A 26652-nucleotide genomic window follows, 5' to 3' on the forward strand; every position below is an offset into this window, starting at 1 on the left:
ACCAACAGAGCCACCTAGGCACCCTTGGGAAGTCACATTTAAATAGTGTCTTGGTGTCATTCTGCTTGTCTTCATGTACTCTAAGCCTTTGGTTCTCAAAACTCAAGAATACAAAAAATTAACTGATGAGTGCTTATTAAAAATGGTCCACTCATGGTCCGCCCCCTGATGGTAGATTCAGTAAATCTGAAGTGGGTCCAAAGAATCTGCATTTAATTAACTACACTAGCTGTTTTTGATACTGGTTGCCATCCAGGTCAGTTTTTCAAGATGGTGGGGTTTCAAGCAGCAGCTCATCATTCATTGGCTATTTATTGAGTGGTAATTAGGTACAAAGCATTATAGAGGATATGGTCCTTGCTCACCATGGGTTTATCATTGAGAGAGTAAATAAGACTTGTATACAGGCAGGATAGCAGGTGCTGGCTCTTTAAAGTCAAACTGCTGCTTGCTTCTTCTTTGTTTCCATTTCACTTTATATAAGCCTCACATTGGCTTAGAATAATTTATACACTTGTCTCTCTACCAGTTTGCGTATTCCTTGAGGACAAGTGCACTGATGACCTATAGCAATTTTGTTCCATCATCTTTTCTTACTGTTTGATTTTGACTCCAACCCTAGCTCATGTGACAATCTTTTGCTTGAGGCACTGCATGTTAAGAAATGGTTTGTCTTCATAGGACTTATTGGACATGCTCTGTTATATTACTGCTACCATACCATTCTCCTTGTCTTCTGTCCATCCCGATGACCTGGAAGAGATAGCAAAGATCACACATGCTCCATTGGCTTTGGTTCTCACAGCAGGGGACACACATCTGAGGCTAGTGGTCATGTGGGTGTGTGGCAAGGTGAGTCTTATTGGGAACTACTCTATGACACAATGTTTGGACAGGAAGTAGGATTTCAAAGGGGTGTGGCCCCAAGATTTACATTTATGAAGGCATTGTGACATATTTTGAAGGTTTATCTGCTGCCTTCATGCTGGAAAACATAAACACATTGGTTTAGTGTCTAAGAAGGAAGAGTAATTAGGTTTAGACCAGTCAGTATCTGCTTTTCCTTCTTGAGGCTGGAACCACTATAAATTCTTGGGGGAAGAGAATTGAGCTGGACTTTACATTGAAGAAAGTGTAAAGGTAAGGATAATTTAACTAAGAAAATTCTTTTGAAATAGTTGAAACTTCATATGGAATGATGGAGAGTTTTAAAGCTACAAATGCTTGTATACACTTTGCTTTAAGTGTTAAAGCAAATGGTAAAGCAAAGTTAAGAAATAGTTTAAATTGGCTTCGTGTATTGGGATTTACAAATGTACCTTTAAATGAATCACTATTTAAGATTTAGGAATACTTTATTTTGCTGGTGGCTCAGGATGAAATTTTAGTTTTCCCCATGGTATTCATTTTATATTGAAGTTGGTATTTGGTTGAGATTCCTCTAAGAAAACTGTAGAATCTCATTCTGTGAGCTATTTTGAGTTCTGTGTGCAGGCTTGGTCTGTTTGGTTTATGGGGCTGTAACACAGGAATTAACATTGACAACAGAGTTAGATCTTGGGATTTGTCCAATATTATCTCTAAGTGCTAGAAATTAAAAATATTTCCCTTTAGGGTGGTAAGTGAGTGTGTAAGTTTGGGGCACAGTGAGAAAAAAAAGAGGCCAAAAAGCATGTCAGGTGTCATTGCTTGTTATTAGCCCAGAGAATGATGTTTGGTTGTCATTAGGGACAGAGGGTTGCTTTTTGTTCTTTGTTTTTGTTTTTGTTTTGTTTTTTTTTTGGATGGAGGAGAAGTATGAATTTTTAGGATGAATTGCAGCTGGGAACCAGTGATTGAATATTGCGGCCCACCATTTTAGGCCTGGGTGAACCACTTTCCCCATGGGATTATAAGTGGCAAGATCAGGCAGGGGGGATATTGAGGAAAGACCTTTTTGTTTCCTATTCTGGTGATTTCCCTGAGGTTTCTGCTGGTTGTCTGGTAAGTATGATTTGCTTTGCCAGTGAGAAAAGCCCTGTGTTTTCTTTTGAAGAGGGACGTGTCTGATCTTTGGATTTAAATTGAATCAAACTCTGGACTACTTGGCTTTCACAAGCAGTAAATTGCAACTTCAGGTAATAGTAGAGCAGGAAATAAAAGATAGATTTATGGGTAATCTAGGAGATCACAGTGTTCTAGGAGATCACAGTGAAGTTACATTTGAGGATTTGAGCAGTTTTTTTTCTCTCCACAATGGAAGTGAAGTAAAATGAGTACCATTGTCATTGACAGGAGCAACTTGGTCTGTTAGGTCCCTTAGCCAGGCAAATATAGCAAGCCTACTTTGACTTCTTTTTGTTTGAGGTGTTTTTTTAATGTTTATTTATTTCGAGAGAAAGAGTGTGAGTGGGGGAGGGGGAGAGATAGAGAGAAAGAGAGAGAGAGAGAGAGAGAGAGAATCCTAAGCAGGCTCTGCATTGTCAGTCCAGATCGTGACATGGAGCTTGATGTGGGTCTTGATCTCATGAACTGCGAGATCATGACCTGAACCGAAATCTAGAATCAGACACTTAACTGAATGAGCTACCCAGCCACCCCTTGTTTGAGTTTTTTTAAACAGAGAACCATTGAACCATCACATTGTTTCGAATTAAAAGGCTAAAGATACAGAAGTTCTATCACTGAGGAAGGAGCAATGCCTCATTTCTTTCCTAACCCTGACTACCTCATATCCCTCTTCAAAAACCTTCTACTCACCATTGCTTCCCTATCACATCCCAGTGACTGTGCTGAGTGAGATATATTGGTTTACTCAGCTTTGGGGGCAACAGGAACCTATTATAATGATGGCTATGAAGGTAAATCAGGAAGATTATTTGCCCAGAGCCACACATTGAGGAAGGTCCCCAAATTTAAAATTTCATGTGGCAATATATTTTGCATGTGTGTTGAAGATATTTATTAGGTAGCTCTAAACATTGAAAAGCAACCATGGTTTCTGTAACCCTGTTTTGGCATTTTCTTTCTTTCTTTCTTTTCTTTCTTTCTTTCTTTAATTTTTTTTTCTTAGTGTTTATTTTCGAGACAGAGAGAGATAGAGCATGAGTGGCGGAGGGGCAGAGAGAGAGGGAGACACAGAATCCGAAGCAGGCTCCAGGCTGTGAGCTGTCAGCACAGAGCCTGACATGGGGCTTGAACTCACGAACTATGAGATCATGACCTGAGCCGAAGATGGATGCTTAACCAACTGAGCCACCCAGGTGCCCCGTCATTTTCTTTCTTTTTAAATTTCTCAGGTTCAGGGCATCAAAAAATGGAAGGTAGCCCAAGCTCCTAACCTCTGAGAGGCCCCAGTTGCCTGCTAGACAGGCTCTCAATAGTGATGGACATAGAAGCTTATAAAGAGGACAGACTTTCCATAACTAATCACACAAAGAATTCATTTAAAATAAGAACTGGGTACCTTGAAAAGGTATAAGGGGACCCTCTCCTGTTTGGGCCATCAGGAGGTATTTCCCCAAGCAGATAAAATCGAAATAGCAAGAGGAGTCAGCCAAATTTGGGGCAGGGGTCAGTTGATGCAAGACAGTAGAAGCAATAGGCCTTAATAACCTATTAGTTTTCAGAGACATAGGTGGACTCTAGGATGGTTTTCATATTTTGAGTTTGGATAAGTGAGTGAATGGTGGTGGTATTAACAAAATAAGTGACTGAGGGAAAATTATTTTCTGGTAGTGGGTGGATATATAAGGTGATTCGTTCAATTTGTGGGTATGTTGAGTATGAGGGAACTTTGAGAAATCAGAGTAGAGATGTTTTATAAATATATGATCATATATTATAAAAAGGGCTTAGTTAGAACTTCATAGGGTATAAGATACTATCCAAATTTAGTGGGTGAGTAGAAAGAATATATTTTGGTACCTGCTTTCAAGAAGCTTATTCTTTAAATGCACTGAAGGAATTAAATAACCACAAAAGATTCCAGGAACCCTCTAAGACAGCAGCAGGAGAAATGTTATAAGCAGTACACAAATGATTTCCAAGAGAATTATATAGATGCTTTTTGCTTTGCAGCAGTTAGTTTCCAAGTAGAATTTCTCATTTGATTTTACTTTTGTTCTACTTTGGTAGTTTGAGCTAGGTTGAGGATTACATGATCTTGTTTAATGCCCCTGTGGATTATTTGTTTTGGAGTAACTCATTTTAATTTTAGGAGGTAGGTACTGTTATATTTGTCCCATTTTACAGGAGAGGAAACAGAGGTACTGAGAACTTAAATAACTTGCCCAAGTTACGTAGCTAGTAAACAGTAAAGTTGGGATTCAGATATAGTCAGTCTGAATCCAAAGCCCCTTCTCTAGTTTTAAAAATGCTATTCTTTTCACTAAATATATCCCATATCACTTAAGTTATTTAAAAACTTTTAGTGGCTGCAAAAATTGTTTAATCATTCTCCTGATTTTAGACATATGCATGTTTTAAATGGTGCCTGTATCTTTAGGATAACTTCTTGAAATGGGTTTCCTGTACCAAGGAATATAAAACCTCTAAGGCATCTTAAAACATAACAAATTCTTCTCCAGAGAAGTACAAGTAATTTACAGTCTGAATGTATTTTTCAAGCCCACATGAAAGTATTTTTTTCAACCCTACATGACTGTATAAGCCAAGACAAACAGGAGAATTCAGTAATGCTGCTAAAGATGGTGTTTAGGATAATGAATCACAGAATGTCCAAGCAGAAAAGGAACTCCAGGTGTCATCTAGGCCATTTCCTTCTTTTATTAAGAACCAAGGCTCAGAGAGGTTAAGAGACACTTACCAAACCACACCACTAATTAGAGTCAGAGTTAGGACAAGAATGGGCCATTAGCACTATGTGATATACAGTTGACCTTGAACAATGTGGAGGTTTGGGGTGCCAACGCCCTGTACAGTTGAAAATCCCTTGACTCCCCCAAAACTGAACTACTAATAGCCTACTGTTGACCAGAAGCCTTACTGATAACATAAAACAGTCAACTAACACATATTTTATGCCATATATATATATATATATATATATATATATACACACACACATACTATATGTATGTGTATATATATATGCATATATATGTATATATATAAATACTATATATTATATTATTACAAAAGTCTAGAGGAAAGAAAGTGTTATTAGGAAAATCATGAGGGAGAGAAAATGCACTTATAGTACTGTACTGTAAAAAATCTGCACATAAATGAACCCAAGCTGTTCAACCCTGTGTGGTTCAAGAGTCAACTATATTGACTTAGAGTCTCTTAGATGGTTTGGCTGATTCAGGGGTGCGCAAAGTACCCATCTGGGGTCTTGACTGGAAATTTAAGAGACTCTTATTGTTTGAGTCAGCTTCACAATTCCCCCTTGAAACTTCACAGTTGTGTCAGAAGGATGTGGAAGTAACCCAAAGTGTCTTCCCTGAACTGAGATGCCCCGTACCCACCCAAGGAGATAAAGCACTCTGTTGGGCCAAGGGAAACATGAAATCTCCTTTTTTCAGTTCTCCTGCATCTGGCCTGCTGTCAGATTCATAAAGATGATTCTGAATTCTCTCTCTGTTATTCTGTTGTTGGTACAATGCATTTGAAAAAAGGGCTACTTACATAATTCAAGACTGATTTTCTATAGCATTGACCAAAAACAGAGGATATTTCTTTTTATTATTTGCTGCATTATGTAACAATCATATAAAAAGAATTTACAATTTTATTTGGCTTAATATCCATCTGGATAGGCTGGGTTAAGCTATTAAATCTCAAAAGTTCAATAACTTAGCACAATTGGGGGTTGTATCTGGCAAAATCTGAAGCAGCCTTGTTGGCCATCCACTATGTTGCAGATAGGCCATACCAGGGTTGCCAAGGCAGGGGAAAGGAGACTTAAAGGCTGTTAACTCACTCAACCTGGAAATGACAAATGCCATAGTCCATTGACCAGAACTATAAGCATGGTTCTTTTTGTTTTTAATTAATTAATTTTATTTTTTTGGTAGATGCTGATTTTTATTTATTTTTTAAATTTTTATTTATTTATTTTTGAATATAATTTATTGTCAAATCGACTTACATACATCACCCAGTGTTCATCCCAACAAGTGCCCTCCTCAATGCTCATCCCAAGGGATAGAAGCATGGTTTTGATTCAACTGGAGGAGAGGCTGGGAAAAGTATGTGGAGGAGCACATGGATATTTGATGAGCACTAATGGTCTCTTTCAAATACTTGGTGCTTGGTACTTGAAATTATACACTTAAAAAAAAATTATAGGCAATTTTATAAAATTTGAAGTTTTAAACATATAGGTAAAACATTCATATTACTTTCCTCTAAATATGCTTAAAGTGTAACTCTGTAGTGTAGCACATGTTTGTTTGTTTGTTTTAAGTTTATTTATTTATTTTGGGGGGAGGGAGAGAAAGAGTCCCAAGCAGGCTCCGTGCTGTAAGCACAGAGCCCAATGTGGGGCTCAAACTCAGGAACTGTGAGATCATGACCCGAGCCGAAATCAAGAGTTGAATGATTTAACTGACTGAGCCGCCCGGGCGCCCCACATGCTATCATTTTAAGAAATCCTTTTGAGTTTCCTATTAAAAACAGCAAAGCCCTTCCTTAATAGTTGTGGGATTTGGGCAAGTCACTTAACTCTGTAAATCTGTATCCCAGTTGAAAATGGGATAATAATCATCATTCGTGGTATGTTGTAAAAATTAGGGTAGAGATTGCATGCTAAACACTTGACACAGTGCCTAGCACAAAAGGTAAGTGCTCAGGGAGTATGAATTTTTCTTTTTGTTCGCATTGTTGATATTGCAGTGAACCTACTACTGTTGACAGTAATGTTGAATTCTCTGACTCAGTGGTGTGTCTATAATAATCTGAAAATCATGTATTTTATGAGAACAAGTGATGTTTTGGTCAAATTTTGGAAACAAAATATCTTCATCTTCTATATGTTCTCATCTTGGTAGACATGGGGAGTTTCAGAGGTCATGCCCTCCCTGGAACCTTCTTCATTATCATGGGTATTTGGTGGACCATAAAGTGCACTCTGAAGTATGCCTGCAAAAAGCACAAACGGACTTCCTACCTTGGTTCCAAAGCATTATTCCATCGAATAGATATTGTGGAGGGAATTACAATAATTTGCATGGCTTTAACTGGTGAGTGGACCATTTCTGTGTTCTGTTTTTTTCCTTTTGGGTATTTCTACACACAAAGAGATAATTATCAAATCAAGAAGTGGCTAAAATGAATTTTTTATTCAAAAATATCCCTGAATGCATATTCTGATTATAATTTGTATCTGATAAAATTTGTTAGAAGGGGGCACTTCATGTTTATACAAAGGCCTATTCCTTAATGAGTTGGTCATAGTAATTAACTTGCCTGCCCACTCAAGGTGAGTTTCCCTTATAGAATTAGTTGGAACCTCTGAAATTATTTTATTTTATTTTATTTTATTTTATTTTATTTTATTTTATGAGAGAGAAAGAGAGAACAAGCAGGGTAAAGGGGCAGAGGGGGAGAGAGAGAGAGAGAGAGAGAGGGAGGGAGAGAATCTTAAGCAGGCTCCACACTCAGCACAGAGCCTGATACAGGGCTCGACCCCACAACTCTGGGGTCATGCCCTGAGCTGGAATCAAACCAGGTGCCCATGAAATGATTTTATATAATTTATTCTGATGCCTTAAAGAGTAAAATTTATCAGAAAATCAGAAACCATTTTTCAAAATGGCACCAAAATAATCAAGTGACTATGGGAAAGCTTCAATCATAAGTTGTTGCTGTTGGACTGTACAGAGATCAGGCTGAAGAAAACCTTGCTTTATGCACTTTCATCCTTTTTTGTGTGGTTTCTAAATTGAAAAGGGAAGTTAGGCCAGATAAATTCTAAAGCCTTTGCGTTGACTATAAGATTTTGTGAAAATTTTCTGTGTTTTTAGAATTCCACTGCAGCTTCTCCTTTGTGAAAGGCATAATGTTCTCATTTTCCTTTGTATTTCTTCATGCTTTATTCATGGCACTAGGTCTTTGCTATGGCCATCAAATTATAGAACAACCATTTCCAACGGGAAGAATTGCCATGCCAAATTCCATAGGTTAATACACAACATAACATCTTTAAGAAAGTTTAACTGTTTGTGTTACAGACTAGACCATGTGCTATAATCTGTCTGTGTTTTCTCAGTTATCCTTAATTGGGGAAAAGCTGACCTCTAGCATTTTTATTCTGAATCAAGCACAACTCCCCCCTTCATGGCAAGTCCCCAAGATGTAAGATGTATCAGAAGGAAGTAATAGGCCTTTGTAGGACTGAGCTCACAAATCCAAACCCCACATCATTCAGGATTTATCTAGTCATTAGGTGACAATAGGAACTAAGACCATCAGTGGAACTGATCACAGAACTAAGTGGGAACTGAAATGATAGGCTTTGAAGATGTGAGATAAACAGCTGTTTGTCTAAATTGGTTATCTTTGACTACAAATTGATCATCCAAACCAGTATTTGAACCTCTAAAACCAGCCGTAGGCACCAGTGCTTAGCTGTTGGGAAAAAGCCAAGAAAGAAGAATCAGCATCATAAAAGGACACTCAACTTAACTAAGCTATGGGTTTAACCTCTCCTATCTTCCTGCTTTCTCTGTGAAGTTATGGAGAAGGTTGCTAAAACTGTGATATGTTCCTTTGCAGGCATGCTTGGAGAGCAGTTTGTTACTGAAGGGCCCCACTTGGCTTTATATAACTATAAAGAGGGCCAGTGGGTCCAACTCCTGAGCTGGCATCATTCCACCATGTATTTCTTCTTCGGGCTGGTGGGCGTGGCAAACATCTTAAGGTTTATCATCAATTCGTTTCCCATTTCCTTAATCAAATTGCTGTTGTCGAATGCCTTATTTGTTGAGGGTAAGTATAAGTGAGTACTTTACTGTACCTTTCATTATCATTGGACACTTGTCTAGCCCTGTACAATAATATTCCTTTAGTGTCCTGGTGCCAGCTTGATCAACCAGGCCATCTGGGCCATGGTGAAATAGTCAGATGTCCTATGCAGGATGCCAAGGATTTTTCCTTCCTTACTGACTCATGTAGCACAATAGGACAAGCATGACCATTCAGTGTACTTTATTCACATTTTACATCATTCTTAAAGAACACCTACCATGGTTATTTATCTCTAGATTATCCTGGAGACTATCATTTTTTCCATTTTTAACAAATGAAACTGAACTTAAGTAAAGCATGAATATCCTGAAGTGAGGGGACCACTCACAGCAACTTGCTAACCTACTAATTAGTGTTTTTCATATTGATATAGTAAAACTCCACCATTACATAATAAGTAGGGTCAAAAAATCAGTCACATGAAAATAAGGGGTCCTATTTTTGAGAAGTTAATGAAAAACATTTTTTGTTCAGTTGATGTCCCTGTTACTGTGTAGGGCAACAGCGAAAACAAGTGTTCAGTGATTTGTTTTCATTTGGTATATTTATAAGAAATAGATTGATTATAGGACTAAAAAAAATCCCCACATTATCGGGAGGCAATCATTTCCTAACTGTCCACCTTCCTTCCCACATCTGAAGATGAGGACTTTTGCTAACTCCTCTTTGAGAACAAAGACTAATTAAAAGATGGGCATCAACAACCAACATCATGATTCTTATTATCTCAGGGTGTTACCATATTTTGATTGAACATCTCTTCCTCCTCATGAAGATAAAGCTGAAATCTGTTCATGGGATTAAAACATATAGGTAGTTACTGCTTCTTGGGAGTTTCCAGAGCATGTTGTCATACCCATCAAAATCCACTGTTATGATTTGTGTATTTATTTGTTTACTCCAATGGACTGAATTCCTTAAGGCAAGGATTTGTCTCATTCATCTGCGAATTCACCCTGACTCTTGCTCCCCTGCCCCCATCGCACTTATTTTTCATCCACCTGCATAGAAGATGCTTTGAAATATAGTTAGTTGAAAATGTCATGATATATTAGACGAGGAAATAAAGGTTAGTAAAGGGAAAAGGAGTGTTAGATTTCCATTCTTAAGAGTTAATTATAACTCCAAAAATGTTAGAGGGTTCCATGATTGTGGGAAACAGAGAGCACTTGTTATTTTGGACAGATTTGTGTGTGTGTGTGTGTGTGTGTGTGTGTGTGTGCGCATGTACATGTGAGTGTGTAAAATTCTGTGTGTGGGGTCACTGAGAGAGAGAGAGACAGAGAGAGAGAGAGAGAAAGAGAAATGGTGGTGTCCCTTGGTTTCATTGAAAAAGGCAAACTGTTTTTTCCCTCTCTATCAGCTTTTATCTTGTACAACCACACTCATGGCCGGGAAGTGCTGGACATCTTTGTGCACCAGCTGCTGGTCTTGGCTGTCTTTGTGGCAGCCCTGATAGGCTTCTTGGAGTTCTTTGTAAGGAACAATGTCATTGTGGAGCTTCTTCAGATGACCTTTATCCTGCTTCAGGGAAGCTGGTTCTGGCAGGTGAGTTGGGGCCTCCAGTTAATGTGCCTGGTGTTTCCATCTGTAATCTTTTGGTGGGATATTTTGCTCTATAACCTAGAGACTTCCTTCTGATGGGCTGACTGTAGAGAGAATGTGAGTCTTTGAGAGGTGATATTTCTTTGAGTAGCCCAGTGTGCTGGTGGGAGTGCTGATGGAGCAGAGGGGAAGGAAGTAGGATGTGTTCATCTTCATCACATACCTGAATATCTCTAAGGTAGGAATTCTGAGCCATTGCTTTTTGTTGGCAGCAGTTTCTAATCCTGAAGCTGCTTACAGTGTAATGGGTCATAAGCTTGAGAAATATATGAAAGGCAGGAAAGAGAGGAAACTATTACTTCCTGAGAAACAACCATGAACCAGCCACTCTAGAGGACTTTTTACATACATATTATTTCATTTTGTCCTCAAAATGACCTGGAAGTTAGGTATTATCATCCTCAATTTACTGATATGACTCAGTGAGACCAAGTTACTATCCCAGGTTTACACAATAATGGAACAAAGATCTAAATGTGGGTCCTAGACTCTTTCCATTTTACTTTGTTGACTACCTAACCTTGGTGTGTTGTCAAAAACATGTATTCCAATCAGTGAGTGTATATTTTACAGAGACTGATACATCGTACTCTAATATGCATATGTAGATGTAAAGAAAGTCTGGGATGAAAGGTGAATGTGGTTTAATTGGGGATGACTTCTTAGAGGAGATGTTTAGTTGCCAGAGAGCAGGAACTTGGGATGAGGTTGTTGCAGGGGTTTGCATTTCATATGAGGAGTGATAAGAAAGTGGTGACAAGGAGACATCATGGTCAAAACGGGATAGGAAAGCTGTGATATTTAAGCATAGGTGAGCGTGGAACGGTTGTGGGGAACAGAGGCTGGTAAAGAAGGGCTATATGCAAAGGGTATTTTGAAGGAAAAATGACATAGAGGAACAAATATCCTGTAATGTGATGAAACTGATGAATTTAACCAGTTCATAAATACAAGTCATTTTGTTAAATTATCATTTGCTGAAAAGCTGAATAAAATGGTATGTAAAACACTATTATGAATTCTATATCTTCTGATTGGAATGTTTTACCATGTGCATGCATTGCCTATGCAAAAATAAAGATAAATTTTAAAATTTTCAAAAAAGCTAATTTGTGGTCAGGATGACACAGTGAGTTTATATGTCAGTGTATCTCCTCTACTCCAGACACATAATAATGAAAGATGAAAATTTAAAAATACTATAAAAAAAGAAACTAAAAGAAGAAAAAATAAATAAAAAATGAGAAAATAACCTAGCTGCAATTGAACAACACAGACAGAAACAGGGCAAGCCACCTACCTTGTGGGCCAGACCAGAACAGCACTGTATAGTGGGAGTAGAGCTGAGTGGCAGGACTGTGGGCACCAGTGGAATCAAGAGCAAATAAAAGGGTTCCTCTCAAGGTGAGAGGTGAGGCCAGGCTCTTGGAACTCTAATTGTACTGTTTCTGTCTTCCTGTTTGCTTTTCATCTTATTGATCTATTTCATAGCGGTCTGCTAAAGTTTCATATGATAGTTCTAGATTTGTCAATTTCTCCTTATTTTCAGTTTTTGCTTTAATGTTATAAGGCTGTATTCTGCTTATACTTTTCTAGTTTTTTTTTATTGAATGCTCACTTTGTTTCTGTCTTTCTTGTTTTAAAATAAATATATCTCCAGCTATAGATTTCCTTCTACATACTACTGTAGCCATCTCCCATTGGATTTGATGTGTGGTAGTTTTCACTCTTGGGAAACTTTGAATATTGCATTTTCCATGTGCTTTCCTCTTTAATTTATGAGTTAACTAGGAGTGTGCCTTTAAGTTTCCAAAAATTTTATTTTTATTGTTCATTTTCAATTTAATTGCTTTGTAGTCATAGAATGTGTTGACTCTGAAATGCGTTGTATTGAAACTTCCTTTGGAACAATGTCAGTGGTAGTAAGTGTTCTATGTATTTGAAAGAAAGTATGTTCTATCTTCATTGAGTTCAGGATTCTCTATATATTTATTAAATCAAGTTTGATAAAGAGCTAACTAAGTAAAGAAAGTTGAAAGTAAGAACAAAAGAAGAAACGCAAGGAAAGTAAAAAATAAATAAAAGGAATAATAAAGATAAGAGCAGAATTAATGAAACTGATTAGTGTTCCATTAATCATTAATGACTCATTAACGATTTGAGGGATGAAGCATCGGCTGTCACAACTGAGAATAGACTGACCTAATGTTGTCCCTTTTGGCAGAGAAATAATGTTTTCATATTTTTCCAAAAGCTTTTCTAAGAAAGAGCTGTGAGGTTAACATTTTGGGGTGTAAATCTGTGACTATTTAAAAACCTTTTCCATCTATCAGTATGTCTAGACTAGTTTCTTTTTTTACCTGGTAGCCAGACTAAATAACGCTTAGAGGCTTAAAGAAAAATGAACATTTAATACCAGTGCAAACACACACACCGACAGGAAATGAAGGTTTAGCCATAGTATCTCTCTCTATCCTCAGATGACTCCAAAACAAAAATGTCTAGAGACTTAGGTGAATTTTTATGCTTTTATTTTGATGCTTTGTGTGGTGTTATGAAGGTTTATGGCCCAAATTGTCTTAAGCTAATCATATGACATTGTGATTTGCTTTTCACCATACTTTTTCTCTCTCTACTTCTCCATAGATGGGTAATAACTAGCACATAAATAATAAATAGACACATTGTCACATGTAGACTCTTTGACCTGTAAGAAGATGTGAAATAAATGAGGCAAATGTTCAGATTGGCTGCTTTTTTTTTTTTTTTTATAACTCATACACAAATGATTGGGTGATAGGCAAACCTGGATGGAATGCCCTTCCCAACCTCTAAAAATGATTTCTTTCATGAATGTCATTCTAGTCAGATATGCTTTCTGAAAAACCTATCCATGTCATGCAATTTAAAAAAGAAACAGATACCCTTCAAAGTCCATTCATTCCGTGAATCATGGTTTCTCTGAGACTCTTTGTGGGAGAGTATTTCTTTTTTTTTTTTTTTTTTTTTTTTTTTTTTGTTTTGAAAGTTTGTAGCATTTATACTTCTCATGGTTTTAAAGCTTAAAACTCCACCAAGACTTTTGGACCCCCCTGTTCAAGCCTGACCATACCCCTTTCCTCCTTATCACTTGTCATTGCTCCCCAGGGGCCCCCCATCAATTGCCTTCAGGACAAAGCCCTGCCAAGGCCTGCCACCACCCCTCGCCCCAGTTCTCTCTCAGCCACCACAGGTGCCCGCAGACTCTGAGCTGCGTGTCGAATCTGGACATCTGCCAGTGTCGTGTGCTCTTTTTTTTTTTCTTTCAATTTCTTTTTTTTTTTTTTTATTTTTTAATATATGAAATTTACTGTCAAATTGGTTTCCATACAACACCCAGTGCTCATCCCAAAAGGTGCCCTCCTCAATACCCATCACCCACCCTGCCCTCCCTCCCACCCTGCCCTCCCTCCCACCCCGCCCTCCCTCCCACCCCCCATCAACCCTCAGTTTGTTCTCAGTTTTTAACAGTCTCTTATGCTTTGGCTCTCTCCCACTCTAACCTTTTTTTTTTTTTTTTTTTTTTTTTCCTTCCCCTCCCCCATGGGTTTCTGTTATGTTTCTCAGGATCCACATAAGAGTGAAACCATATGGTATCTGTCGTTTATATACACAATGGACTACTACGTGGCAATGAGAAAAAATAGAATATGGCCTTTTGTAGCAACATGGATGGAACTGGAGAGTGTGATGCTAAGTGAAATAAGCCATACAGAGAAAGACAGATACCATGTGGGAGAGTATTTCTAAGGCTCACTTTTGCACTATGTCATTTCCAAGTTCCCTCACATCATTGTCAGAGCTGAGGCACAGAGACCATCAGGAATGAGGAAGACATTTCTGCTGTGTTTGCTTCCTATTACTTTGAACAGTTACTTCTATTTCATCACCCAGCTCCACTAATTGCCCCAAGGACTCCTACCAAGACTTCCCAGATTACTGAGCCCAAAGTAAAACTCAGCTTTGTTTTGCCTTTAAGAAAGACAAAAGTTCATTCAAAGATATCAAAAAGACCCAACTAAAGCAGTAGTGGTCTGAAGTCTGATATAGTGGATCAAACACTTGCTTAAGGCTAATAGTGTTGAAAGAAGTGATTAGAGAATAAGATATAAAACAATAGGAAATTCGAACTCCAACCTATAGGAAATGGGCCTCTGGCTTGTTGTATATTAGAGAAGATAATTATTTACATTTTAAATGTGATATTAATGAAGCTTAAACTACTCAAAAACAGATGGTCAGGAGTGGCATAGAAGATACAGCAAAAAAAAATTCTTTTTAAGACCTATTTTTTTGTTATTGTTGAAATTTTACATTAGGAAGCAAATTAGAATATTAAATGAAAGAGTAATGGCTGATTCTATATTTAAAGGAAAATTTAATGAGTTGTGGCATCTTTTGGCCTTTGTATTTCAGCTTTCCTAATTCACTTGCTTTTAGCCTGAAATGACTTGGGAATGTTTCTATGGCTTTCTCAATAATCACATCGGTTAACTGTACTCATAGGCTTCATGGCAGCTTTCAGTTTCAGGCTATAAGGGTCTCAATGAGATTGGCAGTGAGAGGCGCTCAAAGTCTCTCTTTAAGCATTTGACTGGTAGGATTGGTGATGACCAATGAAGGTGACTTAAAGAGATGTTTTATTTTGAGTGCTCCAAAAAGCAATTGTGAGTATGGCATGGAAGGAGAAGTCCATGAGACTCTAGGTCAGGCAGACCTGGACTTGAAGTCTGGTTCCACCATATTTATCTCATGAGTGTATACTGTATATTCTATGCCTTACCAGAAGGTAAAGTTGAGTTGGGATTTGAAAGATGGATGAAAAACCACTAATGTGTCCAGGCTTCAGGTTTAGGATAAGTAATTCTCCTTTGCTTATTTTGGTCTTAGCTCCTGTATTAGTTTCTTTCTTTTTTTTTTTTTTTTTAAGTTTATTTTTATTTTGAGAGAGATAGAGAGCAAGCAGGGGAGGAGCAGAGAGAGAAGGAGACAGAATCTCAGGCAGGCTCTGTGCTGTCAGTGCAGACTCGACATGGGGCTTGAATTCACGAACTGTGAGATCATGACCTGAGCCGAGACCAAGAGTCGGACGCTCAACCAACTGAGCCACCCAGGCACTCCAGCTCCTGTATTAGTTTCTTAGGGCTGCAAAAACAAAGTCCCAAAGACTGGATGACTTAAAACAATGGAAAGTTATTCTTTCACTGTTCTGGAGGCCAGAAGTCCAAAAATCAAGGTGTCAGCATATTGGTTTCTTTTTGGGGACCCAAAGGGAGAATCTGTCCTATGCCACTATCCTAGAGAGTTGTCAGCAATCCCTGACATTCCTCAGCTTATGGCAGCATAACTGCAACCTCTGCCTCCATAGTCACACCTGTGTATCTCTGTACCTGTGTCTTCACATGGCTTTCCATTATAAGGACACCAGTCATTGGATTTAGGGCCAATTATAATCCAGTATGACCTCATCTTACCTTGATGACATCTGAAAAAACCCTATTTCCAAATAAGGTCACATTCACAGACACCCAGTATTGGGACATCAACATGTCCTTTTGGAGGACACAGTTTAACCCACAACAGCTGCTAACCCTTACCTCTGGGAGCTATAGCAAATCACTCCCCAAGCAGAGATAGATGGATCATGGCACTGGAAGGACATTGGTGGGACAAATAGGAATTGTGGAACTTGTCCATAGTTCATTACACTCAACTGTCCTCTAAAAGACCCTTCCTTGACACAGAATTTCTCTATCACCTTCCATTAGTGGCTGCAAAAGGAGGGCATGAAAAGCAGGGGAATAATGATATCTTCTTCTTGGGGTTATTATGAGGACTGAAGATAATCCTGAAGTTTATGTACATGAGTGAAGTTAAGGTGCCCCACACATAATGGTACATCTACCAAGTGGTACAAATGGTAACTCTCTTTCCAACTAAAGGGAATTCTTTAAAATGGGAAATGAGAACAAGTGATTAAGGCCCAAATCTTGGTTTTTCCTGATTTACTCAGGCTATTTGAAATTTCATACAGAAATGGAATTAAAATTTCACTCAATGTTATGGATTAAATGCTTTTTTTGTTCCTGTAAGATTTCATTTATTAGATGTGTAAATCTGGGCAAATTACAAAACCACCCAATTTTCTCATCTGGGTGATGAAGATAATAGTACATCAAAATGGGATAATAATACATCATTGCAGGGCCATTGTAAGGAAAACTCCCAAGCAGCATAACTGACATTTAGTTAGCCAATATACGGTGGATATTTGTCCAGTTATCCATGTAAGTATCTTGTTATTGTAATTTTTTAGCATCTGACAGATGTCCATCCCTCTATCCCCCCATCTGTCCATCATCTGTCCAAGTCTATCTATCTATCTATCTATCTATCTATCTATCTATCATCATCATCATCTACCTATCTTCTCTATCATATTATTTTTTATTGGGATAAACTTTACATAACATAGAATTAACCATTTTAAAGTGTGTAATTCAGTGCCATTTAAGTACATTCACAATATTGTGCAACTCTCACCTTTATGTAGTTCTAAAACATTTTCATCACTCCAGAAGGAAACCTTGGAATCATTCAGCAGCCATTCTCTTTCATTCTCCTCCTAGCCCCTAATAATCACTAATTTGCTTTTTCTTTCTATGGATTTACCTATTCTGGATATTTCATGTAAACAGATCATACAATATGTGACTTTTTGTATCTGGCTTCTTTCCCTTAAAATAATGTTTTCAAGATTAATCTATGTTGTGTCATGTATTAGTGAATCATAACTTTTCATAGCTTAATAATATTCCATTGTATAGATATACCATATTTTGTTTAATTCATCATCAGTTGATGGGCATTTGGGTTGTTTTCAACTGTTGACTATTATGAACATTTGTTTACAAGTTTTTGTTTGAATACTTCTTTTCAGTTCTTTTGGGTATATACTTAGGAATGGCATGTGATAATTAATTCTATACTTAGCTTTTCGAGAAACTGTCAAATTGTTTTCCACAATGACTACACCATTTTATATTCCTATCAGAAATTTATAAGGAATCCAATTTCTCCATATTTTTACTAACACTTGTCATTATTAGTGTTATTACCATCCTAGTGGGTGTGAAGGGGTATCTCATTGTGGTTTTGATTTGCATTTCTCTAATAACAATGTTCATCATTTTTTTCATGAGTTTATTGACAATTTGTATACCTATTTTTGGAGATATGTCTCTTAAACTCCTTTGCCCATTTAAAAAATATATTTTTTTGTCTTTTAGTTGTTGAGTTTTAGGTCTTTATACATTCTAGATATTGACTTCTTTTAGGTATATGATTCAGCAGTATTTTATCCTATGCTATGGGCTGTCTTCTCATTTTCTTTCTTTTTTTTTTTTTTTAAGTTAATTTATCCATTTTGAGAGAGAAACAGAGAGAATGAGCAGAGGAGGAACAGAGACAGAGGGAGAGAAATAATCCCAAGCAGGCTCCACACTATCAGCATCGAGCCTGATGTGGGACTGAAACCCATGAACCTTGAGATCATGACCTGAGCCAAATTCAAGAGTTGGACACTTAACTGACTGAACCACCCAGGGGCCCCTGTCTTTTCATTTTCTTGAAAGTGTCAATTGAAATACAAAAGTTTAATTTTGGTGAAGCTCAATTTATGTATTTTTTCTTTGGTTGATTGTACTTTTATTTTAAAAAAATTTTTAACGTTTATTTACTTTTGAAGGAGAGAGAGACAGAGTGTGAGTGGGGGAGGGGCAGAGAGACAGGAAGACACAGAATCTGAAGCAGGCTCCAGGCTCTGAGCTGTCAGCACAGAGGCCGACGTGGGGCTCGAACCCACAAACTGTGAGATCATGACCTGAGCCGAAGTTGGATGCCCAACCGACTGAGCCACCCAGGCACCCCAGGTTGATTGTACTTTTAGTGTAATATCTAAGAAGTCATCAGCAATCCCAGGTCATGAAGATTCCTCCTATGTTTTCTTCTAATAGTTTTATGGTTTTACTTCTTATATTTAGTCTTTGACCAATTTTGAATTAATTTTTGTATGTGGTGTGAGGTAAGGGTCCAAATTCATTCTTTTGTATGTGGATATCCAGTTGTCCCAGCACCATTTGTTGAAGAGATGATTATTTACCCATTGAATGGCCTTGGCACTCCTATCAAAATGAATTTTCTACAGACATATAGATTTATTTCTGAACTCTCAATTCTAGTTCATTGATCTATATTTCTATCATTATGTCAGTACCACCCTATTTTGATTATTGCAGTTTTTGTAGTAAGTCTTGAGATCAAAAAGCATAATTCTTACAACTTCGTAATTCTTACAACTTTATTTTTCTTTTTTGAAGTTGTTTATGGGTTCCTGGAAATTCCATATGATTTTTAGGATCAGTTTTCCATATCTGTAAAAACAACAACAACAACAAAAACCATTGGGATTTTGATAAGGATTGCTTGAGTTTATAGATTGCTTTGAGTGTTATTGACATCTTAATAATTTTAAATCATCCAGTCCATGAACATGGGATGTATTTCCATTTGTTTAGGCTTTGATTTCTCTCAACAATGTTTTATATAGCTTTCAATGTACAAGTCCTGAACCTCCTTGATTAAATTTATTCCTAAGTATTTTATTTTTTTCAATGCTATTATAAGTGGCATTGTTTTCTTTTTTTTTCTTTTTTTTTTTAACGTTTATTCATTTTTGAGACAGAGAGAGACAGAGCATGAATGGGAGGTCAGAGAGAGAGGGAGACACAGAATCTGAAACAGGCTCCAGGCTCTGAGCTGTCAGCACAGAGCCCGATGTGGGGCTTGAACTCACGGACCGCGAGATCATGATCTGAGCCGAAGTCGGACGCCCAACCGACTGAGCCACCCAGGCACCCCAACATTGTTTTCTTAACATAATTTTTGGGTTGTTCATTGCATGTGTATAGAAGTACAACTGAATTTGTGTGTTGATTTTGTGTCCTGCAAGTATGATGAATTCATTTATTAGCTCTAATAGTTCTTTTGTGTATGGATTCTTTAGGATTTTCTCTATATAAGATTGTATCATCTGTGAATGTAGAAAGTTTTACTTCTTTCTTTAGAATCTGGATGCCCTTTATTTTTCGTGACTAATTTTTGGCTAAAAATTTCTAGTACAATGTTGAATAGAAGTGGTGAATCAGATGCTCTCATCTTGTTGCTAATCTTAGGGGAAAAGCTTTCAGTCTTTTATCATTGAATATAATGTTATCTGTGAGCATTTATTTTAAAACCTTTTTGTATTCTAATTTTGAAATAACTGAGTGAAATTGCACAACTTAGAAACCTGGCACATTCTCTGAAAGTCCATAATCCACAGAGATGATTACTATCCACATTTTAAAAATTCATCTTCAAATGTCCTTAATGTTTTTTTTGAAATTATGACCTGGTAGATACTATCTGTATTACTTAAATAGGCAGTGAAACCTGATGACCTATCTGTAGCATCTCAGGTAATTAGAGTTGTCTTAGTTAAGATTGATCTTGGAACCAAACATTTTGAAATGTGCTATCATTGGGAATGTGATTGATTATTTTCAATATGTGCTTTTTGTTTTAAATTACAGATTGGTTTTGTCCTTTATCCCCCTAGTGGAGGTCCTGCATGGGATTCAATGGATCATGACAACATTATGTTTCTCAGCATATGCTTTTGTTGGCATTACACATTACACATTGTCATTGTTGGAGTGATTTATGCCTTTGTTACTTGGTAAGTTAGTGACTTTTTTGTTCATGGAAGCTCTATTCCTTGGTATATGACCAACAAGACTCAGAAGTATTGAACTTAAGTTCAAAGGGGGACTTCATTATTTAGTATTCCACAAGACAGGGAAATGTAGCAGAAAATTATCTGCAAACCCAGAAATCCCCCCTTGAAAGAATAAATGCTGGTTTAAAGTTAGACTCGCTCAACAGTGTCTCAGCTGTCTCTCTGACCTATGACCTATGTGTCTCCCTTCAACACTTTTCTGTGCCTTTGTGTCTTTGCATATGCTGTTTCCTTTTCCATACCTGCAGTGAGCCCTTCATTTGCCCATGTGTACATTAATGTTAGCAATTCACAAGCTTGGTGTTACATTTTGATCAACATTTATGTTTCCCATTAAATATGAGTATGTGATTAATTTGACATTTACTCTAATATTTCTAAAAGTAAGATTCAGTTGTTTTTAGAAAGACTCTGATTCAATGTTTCACAATGAACGAAGAGCAATATAACAGACAGATTGATAAAACACATATTCCTAGCTCTCCTACCTATCAACTGTATGACTTTGGGCAAATTATGTAACCACATTAAGTCTCAGTTTTGTTGTTTGCAAAATGGGAAAAATAATAGTACCTCAATAAGAAATGTGTGTAAATGTATGCATAGGACATAATGAGGGTGCAGTGGAGGTTATTCTTGTTGTTCTTATTCTTTTTGTGTTATCTTTCTTGTTCTCCTCCTCCTCCTTCTGTATCAAAAAATGCATAAAGTATAGACCCTATGGGGAGAAACAGACAATTTAGATACAGTGCAATTGGTGGAAATAGTAGAACAAAGCACTATTGGAGCCCAGAGGAGGCTTCCTCATATTTAAGCTTCATCTTGAAGAATAAGAGAATTAAGCTTCATCTTGAAGAATAAGAAATAGAAAAAGTTGAACATGGTTCCTATCTTTAAGGTAGCTAATACCAAATCACAATGGGTCTAGCTGATCCCAACTATTAAGCATGCAGACTCTACACTTAATTCTGCAGACGTCAGCACTGATCTAAATGTTCTATATCTGCAGTTTTCATTTGGTAGCCATGAACTACTTGATTATGTGGTTATTGAACACTTGACATGTGCCTAGTGCCACATTAATTTAAATTAATTTAAATATCTGTATATGCATAGTGACTACCATATTGGACAGTATACATCTAGTAGGTTCTCTAGATAAATAAAATGCAGTAGCTGCTTCTAGGCCCAGTGTGGTCTCAGCATCTTCAAAAACTAGCTTTTTATTCTTCTTTCCCAGGTCACCCCTCCTTCTTTGTGCTTTTTTGAGCTTCACTGCTGAAGCAGCTTTGGTGCTGAGTCTCTTAGTAAGGGAACCATTTCCTTGTGTAACTCCCAGATGTCTCTGCTAGGCTCCTGGTCAGCTTACTTTGATCTGTATTTACCTCCTTCTAGAGGTCTAAGTGCTTTTGGGTACTGGGAGATTCTAGCTTCTCATTGACTGATCTCTATTAGTCCTACTCCATTCCCCCAAAGCATGCTGTTAAGACTGGCTCTGCCACTAAGTAAAACTTTGCTTCTTCCTGTTGTTCTAGGCTGACATCTGGGCCTCATCCCCTTAGGGGCTGGGCAGCCTCCAAGAATAAAGGCGACATTCAAGGAGCCTCTCTAGCTCATGTCAGCTCTCTTCCATGGCCAAAAGAAGACTACTGTCTCTTCCTGTTTCAAAAGGCTTCAGACCCCTCTTATCCACTTACAACTTTCTAGAAACCAGAAACTCCATGTTTATTTTCTCAACACTCCCCACCTCCAGACACCTTTATCTTTTGTGACCACTTAGTCCCCTCTACCTGGCATATCCAAATCAAACGCCATGTCTTCTATGAAAACTTCTGTGATAATTCTAGCCCTCATTTCCCTTCATGAGTTTGGATAGTACTTGAGTCGCTACTACTCATTTTAACAATTGTGATCTATCTTTACTATTAGCCAGTCTTATCTGCTAGCTAGGTTGTATCACTTTAAGGAAAAGACCCTTTTCATATTTCACATGGCTGTTGGCATGCTATCAAACATGCAGTAGGTATTCATTAAACACTTATTTGCACTTTTAATAGATCTATTCAGTTACATGAGTATGGGCTTTATTTGTTTGGAAATCATGTTTCAGATGCTTTTCAGTTTTGCTCTCATATTGCTTTGGAAATATAAGACCAAGAGCTCATGTTATGAGGTATGTTGATATAAACTTAAGGAATAACTTACAAAATGTCATGAAGATTCAGTACTGACTTTCAGTGAGGTCACATGTAGGCTAATTCCGTCCTATAATCATAAGCAGTTTTGACAATCTGTTTTTCAGAGTTTGAGTGTGAAGTTGTTTGTAATTCAGTCACAGGTGATGGGTTTTCAGGGGACCCTCTGCTCTTTCTCTTGTTAATTGCAGAGTACATATGGGAGCAAAAACTCAGACACATCCTGACCTTAGTATCCTGGACTTGTATCACTATGGAAACTGGCAATTATTTGCACTTCTTCTTCACCCTTCCAGCTTTTAACCTGTCTGCACTGGCCATTTATGCATGTGCCAATACCTAGGGCTATAGGATACAGATAGAACCTGAACATGCGTCAGCTTGGTGGCTGTCACAACAGCAAATACAACCCAGAAAGAAGGAGTGGGAAACAGGAGGAGTCACTAGGGTCTGTGTTAAGAATTAATTTGTAATAAGTAGCCATGTCTTTGTTTTATTTTCCGTAAGAGCCATCAAGAATGAATCTAATTAATGAATTAACAATCCATTTCATTTACATGTATTGAGGTTGTGCAATGTAAAGATAACTATGTGAATTTAAAAAATGACACAAACATTTCCCAGAGTTTAACTTATTTAAGACTATTAGTCTTTCATGAAAACAGTGCCTTGAAGAGCCTAGGACATTGGGACCAACATCAATAGTCAGTTAATAATCAAAGCAAATTATTTTGATTGGTTTCTTTGGCTCTTGATGAGTGAATAGTTTTTATTACTACTACTTGCTTGTTGTATTATTGGAGGAGTTAATGCTGAGTTGAAAGAGAATTAACCTCTACAAATAAGTGAGTGATATGAACTCCTAGCAGATTGTTCCAAAGGTCATTGATTCATCAAATGTGTGTTGAGCCACTGTTATGTACCAGACTCTGGCTAGCATTAGGGCACTAAATAAGGTGACGTCTTTGCTTTTATGATGCTTATATTTTCGTGAAATCCAGAGAACAAGTAAAGTCATTACATGTTTATAGGGGCAGGCCAGACCTTCACTGGAAGAAGAAGACAGGCAGAAGAAAATAAGGGTAAAGATGCAGATAGGCTGGTGAAGTTTAACACAAAATTATAATGATTTTGATGATTTGGTGTATCAAATGTGTGTGTTCCCATGTATTTTTGGAACTGAACTATGTTTTATTGATATGGTCATAGTACAATGTCTTTACAAATAATCATGCACAGGGAAAGCTTTGCTTAGTCCTTATTACATCAGAGAAGTGGAGAGTCTGCCACAAAGAACCTTCATATCTCCCAATATCAAAAATTGTTTTGCTGATTCCCCCAGACCCACAGATCTCTTAATCTATGAAAACAATCACAGTGGTGGAGGGCACTTCTTGCATCTTCTTAGTTAATCATAGATCACTACATGGACCATCACATGCAGTTGAGCATGCTGGCCTGCACAAGAGCACCCCTCTGAAGGCACAATTTGGGACATACCTGACATGAGTTTTGACACGGGGAAGGAGATGTCTTCATACACTTCCTTTATAGGAGAGGGCTCCTTTTTGTAATACATAGCAAGGTGTGGACTTGATGGAAAAGCTCTCAGCTGAGCTTGGTTTCTTCTGGGCTTGCTGCAGTCCAGAGATTCTCTTGTTTCTTTCAGAAATGATCAAAACTATGAATAATTAGGCATTTTCTGACAAGGAACTCAACAATCATGTCATACACGATACAAGCTATATTGTATCTGTTTACTTATACACTGCTTTAGTCCACATAAAGGTTTCATGTAGCTCCAAAGTCAAATAAAAGTGATTTTTTTGAGTTGCCTCTCCCATTTGTACAGATAATTTGTAGTTTGCTGTATTATTGATACACATTATTCTGGGTTTTTATTAGACAGCATAACATGAGATGCCTTTCATTCTCCTTAGGTTGGTTAAATCTCGACTTAAGAGGTTCTGCTCCTCAGAAGTTGGACTCCTGAAAAATACTGAACGAGAACAAGAATCAGAAGAAGAGATGTGATTTTGAGGGCCATCTAGTCTTCCTGGATGAACTTTTCTTTTTTGGAATATTTTTGTTCATGGTTTTGTTTTTTGATCTTTTGCTTGGAGAACAGGTGGCTGAGGATGATTCTTGGTGTATTGTTTGTATTTCCAATTTGCTTAAAGTATTTGAATTCAAATATTTTGTTTTTAGATTTGTAAGTACTTTGGATGATAAATGCATTTTGCACATACGTCATGGTATTTGGGGCCTGGAGTGACTGTTTCCAGATGATCTTAAGTCTGATGCCCATGCTAAGAAAAATGTGTTATTTACCTTATAGATATGCTCAAGGTTCCTGAGCTTGCTATCATCTGCAATTCATTAAACATGGAATTACACTTGTTTATCTTGTTGTTGCAATGAGAAATAAAGGAATGCAGGAATCTTGGTTCGGAAACCTCAAGTCTTTGTTTTTTTAATGCAACTACACCTCACCCTTGCATCACGAAGAAGGAGCTGTGTGACAAATTCTGGAACACCTGTGTTCTGCCCTGGGAAAAGTAAGCCAGAAGTCATCCTGAGTTGTGCAGTCTTTTAGGGAAGACAAGAAAGACGATCCCTAGGACACAGGGATGCAAAGCCATGGAGACTGGGAAAGGGGAGTTATGATGTCATCTATAGAGTAAAATGTCATTAAACAGCATAGCATAGCCACCATACTGTCCCTTCTACTGAAATAGTGGAGGAGTTAAAATAAGGAAAAGCATTTTATGGAATACCCAGGTAAACAGTCAGAGCTCTTACCTAGTCTTGGACTAAGCAGCCCTTAGTGGGGAGTCAAGAAATCTCATTTCTAATTCTGACCTTACGACTAACCTGCCTCTAGGGCTTTAGAAATCACCATGTCCTCTTTAAAGTAAGGGAATTGAACTGGATGAGTCATGGGGCACTTTCTAGCTATCACATTTTATGAATCTACAGTCTCTGAGACAAAGTGAAACCAGAGACAGATGATTTAGTAAGTACAATGTTAGTTGGAAAGGCCAGTCTCTTCCGTGACAGAAAAGATAGAAAAGGTAAGGAGGCCTTCAGGGATTCTTGAGGACTGACTTGAATATGAAAGAAAGAGGCAGCCTCATGGGCAGCTGGAGGTGAAACATGGGCAATGAAATCCTGAAGCTCCATGGCATTCCAGAAAGCACTGACAAATCCAGACGCCTGCCCCATTTGCTATTTTCACAGTGACACTGGAGAGGGAGGTGAGTGGATTCTTTAGGCCAAAGAACTGGACACTTCCATTTTTTTATGTAAGGGTTGAAAACAACTGATGTGGGAGCTTGAGGGCTTATTTTGAATGATACAATAAACCTGAGTGCATTTCTGGCATATGAAATGCCCACAGGCATGTGATGTCCTCACGTGATCATGGCATTCTGCATCACGCATATCCTCTATCTTTTCCAGTCCAGCAAGTTTCTGTAACTTTGGCAAGTTTGTTTCAAAAGAGCTGTCAGCTGCCATTCATGAAAATGATATTGCTGGTATTTAGGCCTGAGCAGGGACACTCAGAATACTTAGCCTAAACCAGATTAAAGCTGGAATATTGAAAACTGGTAAATGCGAATATTCTAGCAGCCTTTATGAGAAAGCACAAATGTCTGTTCCTTCAGTCTCTGGACAGAGTGCAAGTGAGATGCAACTCCATGAGTTCTCAAGAAGGGTGGGGGGGAGGGGGAGGCGGTAGGGGTAGGGAACATTTGGTTCAGCTCTAAACCCACGGTCTGGGGCTCTCTGCTTCCAGGGCCTGAAATGAACGATAATTATTTTTTAATGTTTATTTATTTTTGAGAGAGAGAGACAGAGTGCGAGTGGGGGAGGGTCAGAGAGCGAGGGAGACACAGAATCCAAAGCAGGCTCCAGGCTCCAAGCTGTCAGCACAGAGTCCAATGTAGGGTTCAAATTCATGAACCATGAGATCTCATGAGTCGGGCGCTGAACCAACTG

The 26652-nt window shown here is 37.8% G+C and overlaps 1 protein-coding gene across 2 annotated transcripts in view; it reads left to right on the forward strand.

Annotated features, from left to right (window-relative positions):
* TMEM45A (transmembrane protein 45A) overlaps positions 1-25111 on the forward strand; it is a 75381-nt gene extending 50270 nt beyond the window's left edge. Inside the window, exons 1-6 of one of the 2 annotated variants that reach the window (XM_078452935.2) lie at positions 984-1140; positions 6996-7187; positions 8722-8934; positions 10337-10521; positions 20250-20395; positions 24591-25111. In XM_078452935.2, the coding sequence (XP_078309061.2) occupies positions 6998-7187; positions 8722-8934; positions 10337-10521; positions 20250-20395; positions 24591-24684 (828 nt within the window). In that variant the 5' untranslated portion in view covers positions 984-1140; positions 6996-6997 and the 3' untranslated portion in view covers positions 24685-25111. Of the gene's footprint in view, positions 1-983; positions 1141-6995; positions 7188-8721; positions 8935-10336; positions 10522-20249; positions 20396-24590 lie in introns of those variants that run through there. The other variant, XM_078452934.2, reaches the window with a different exon arrangement.
* The last annotated feature ends 1541 nt before the right edge of the window (positions 25112-26652 follow it).

This window comes from Panthera onca, chromosome C2 (assembly GCF_046562875.1).
Source record: "Panthera onca isolate mPanOnc1 chromosome C2, mPanOnc1 haplotype 2, whole genome shotgun sequence".
Lineage (NCBI taxonomy): Eukaryota > Metazoa > Chordata > Mammalia > Carnivora > Felidae > Panthera > Panthera onca.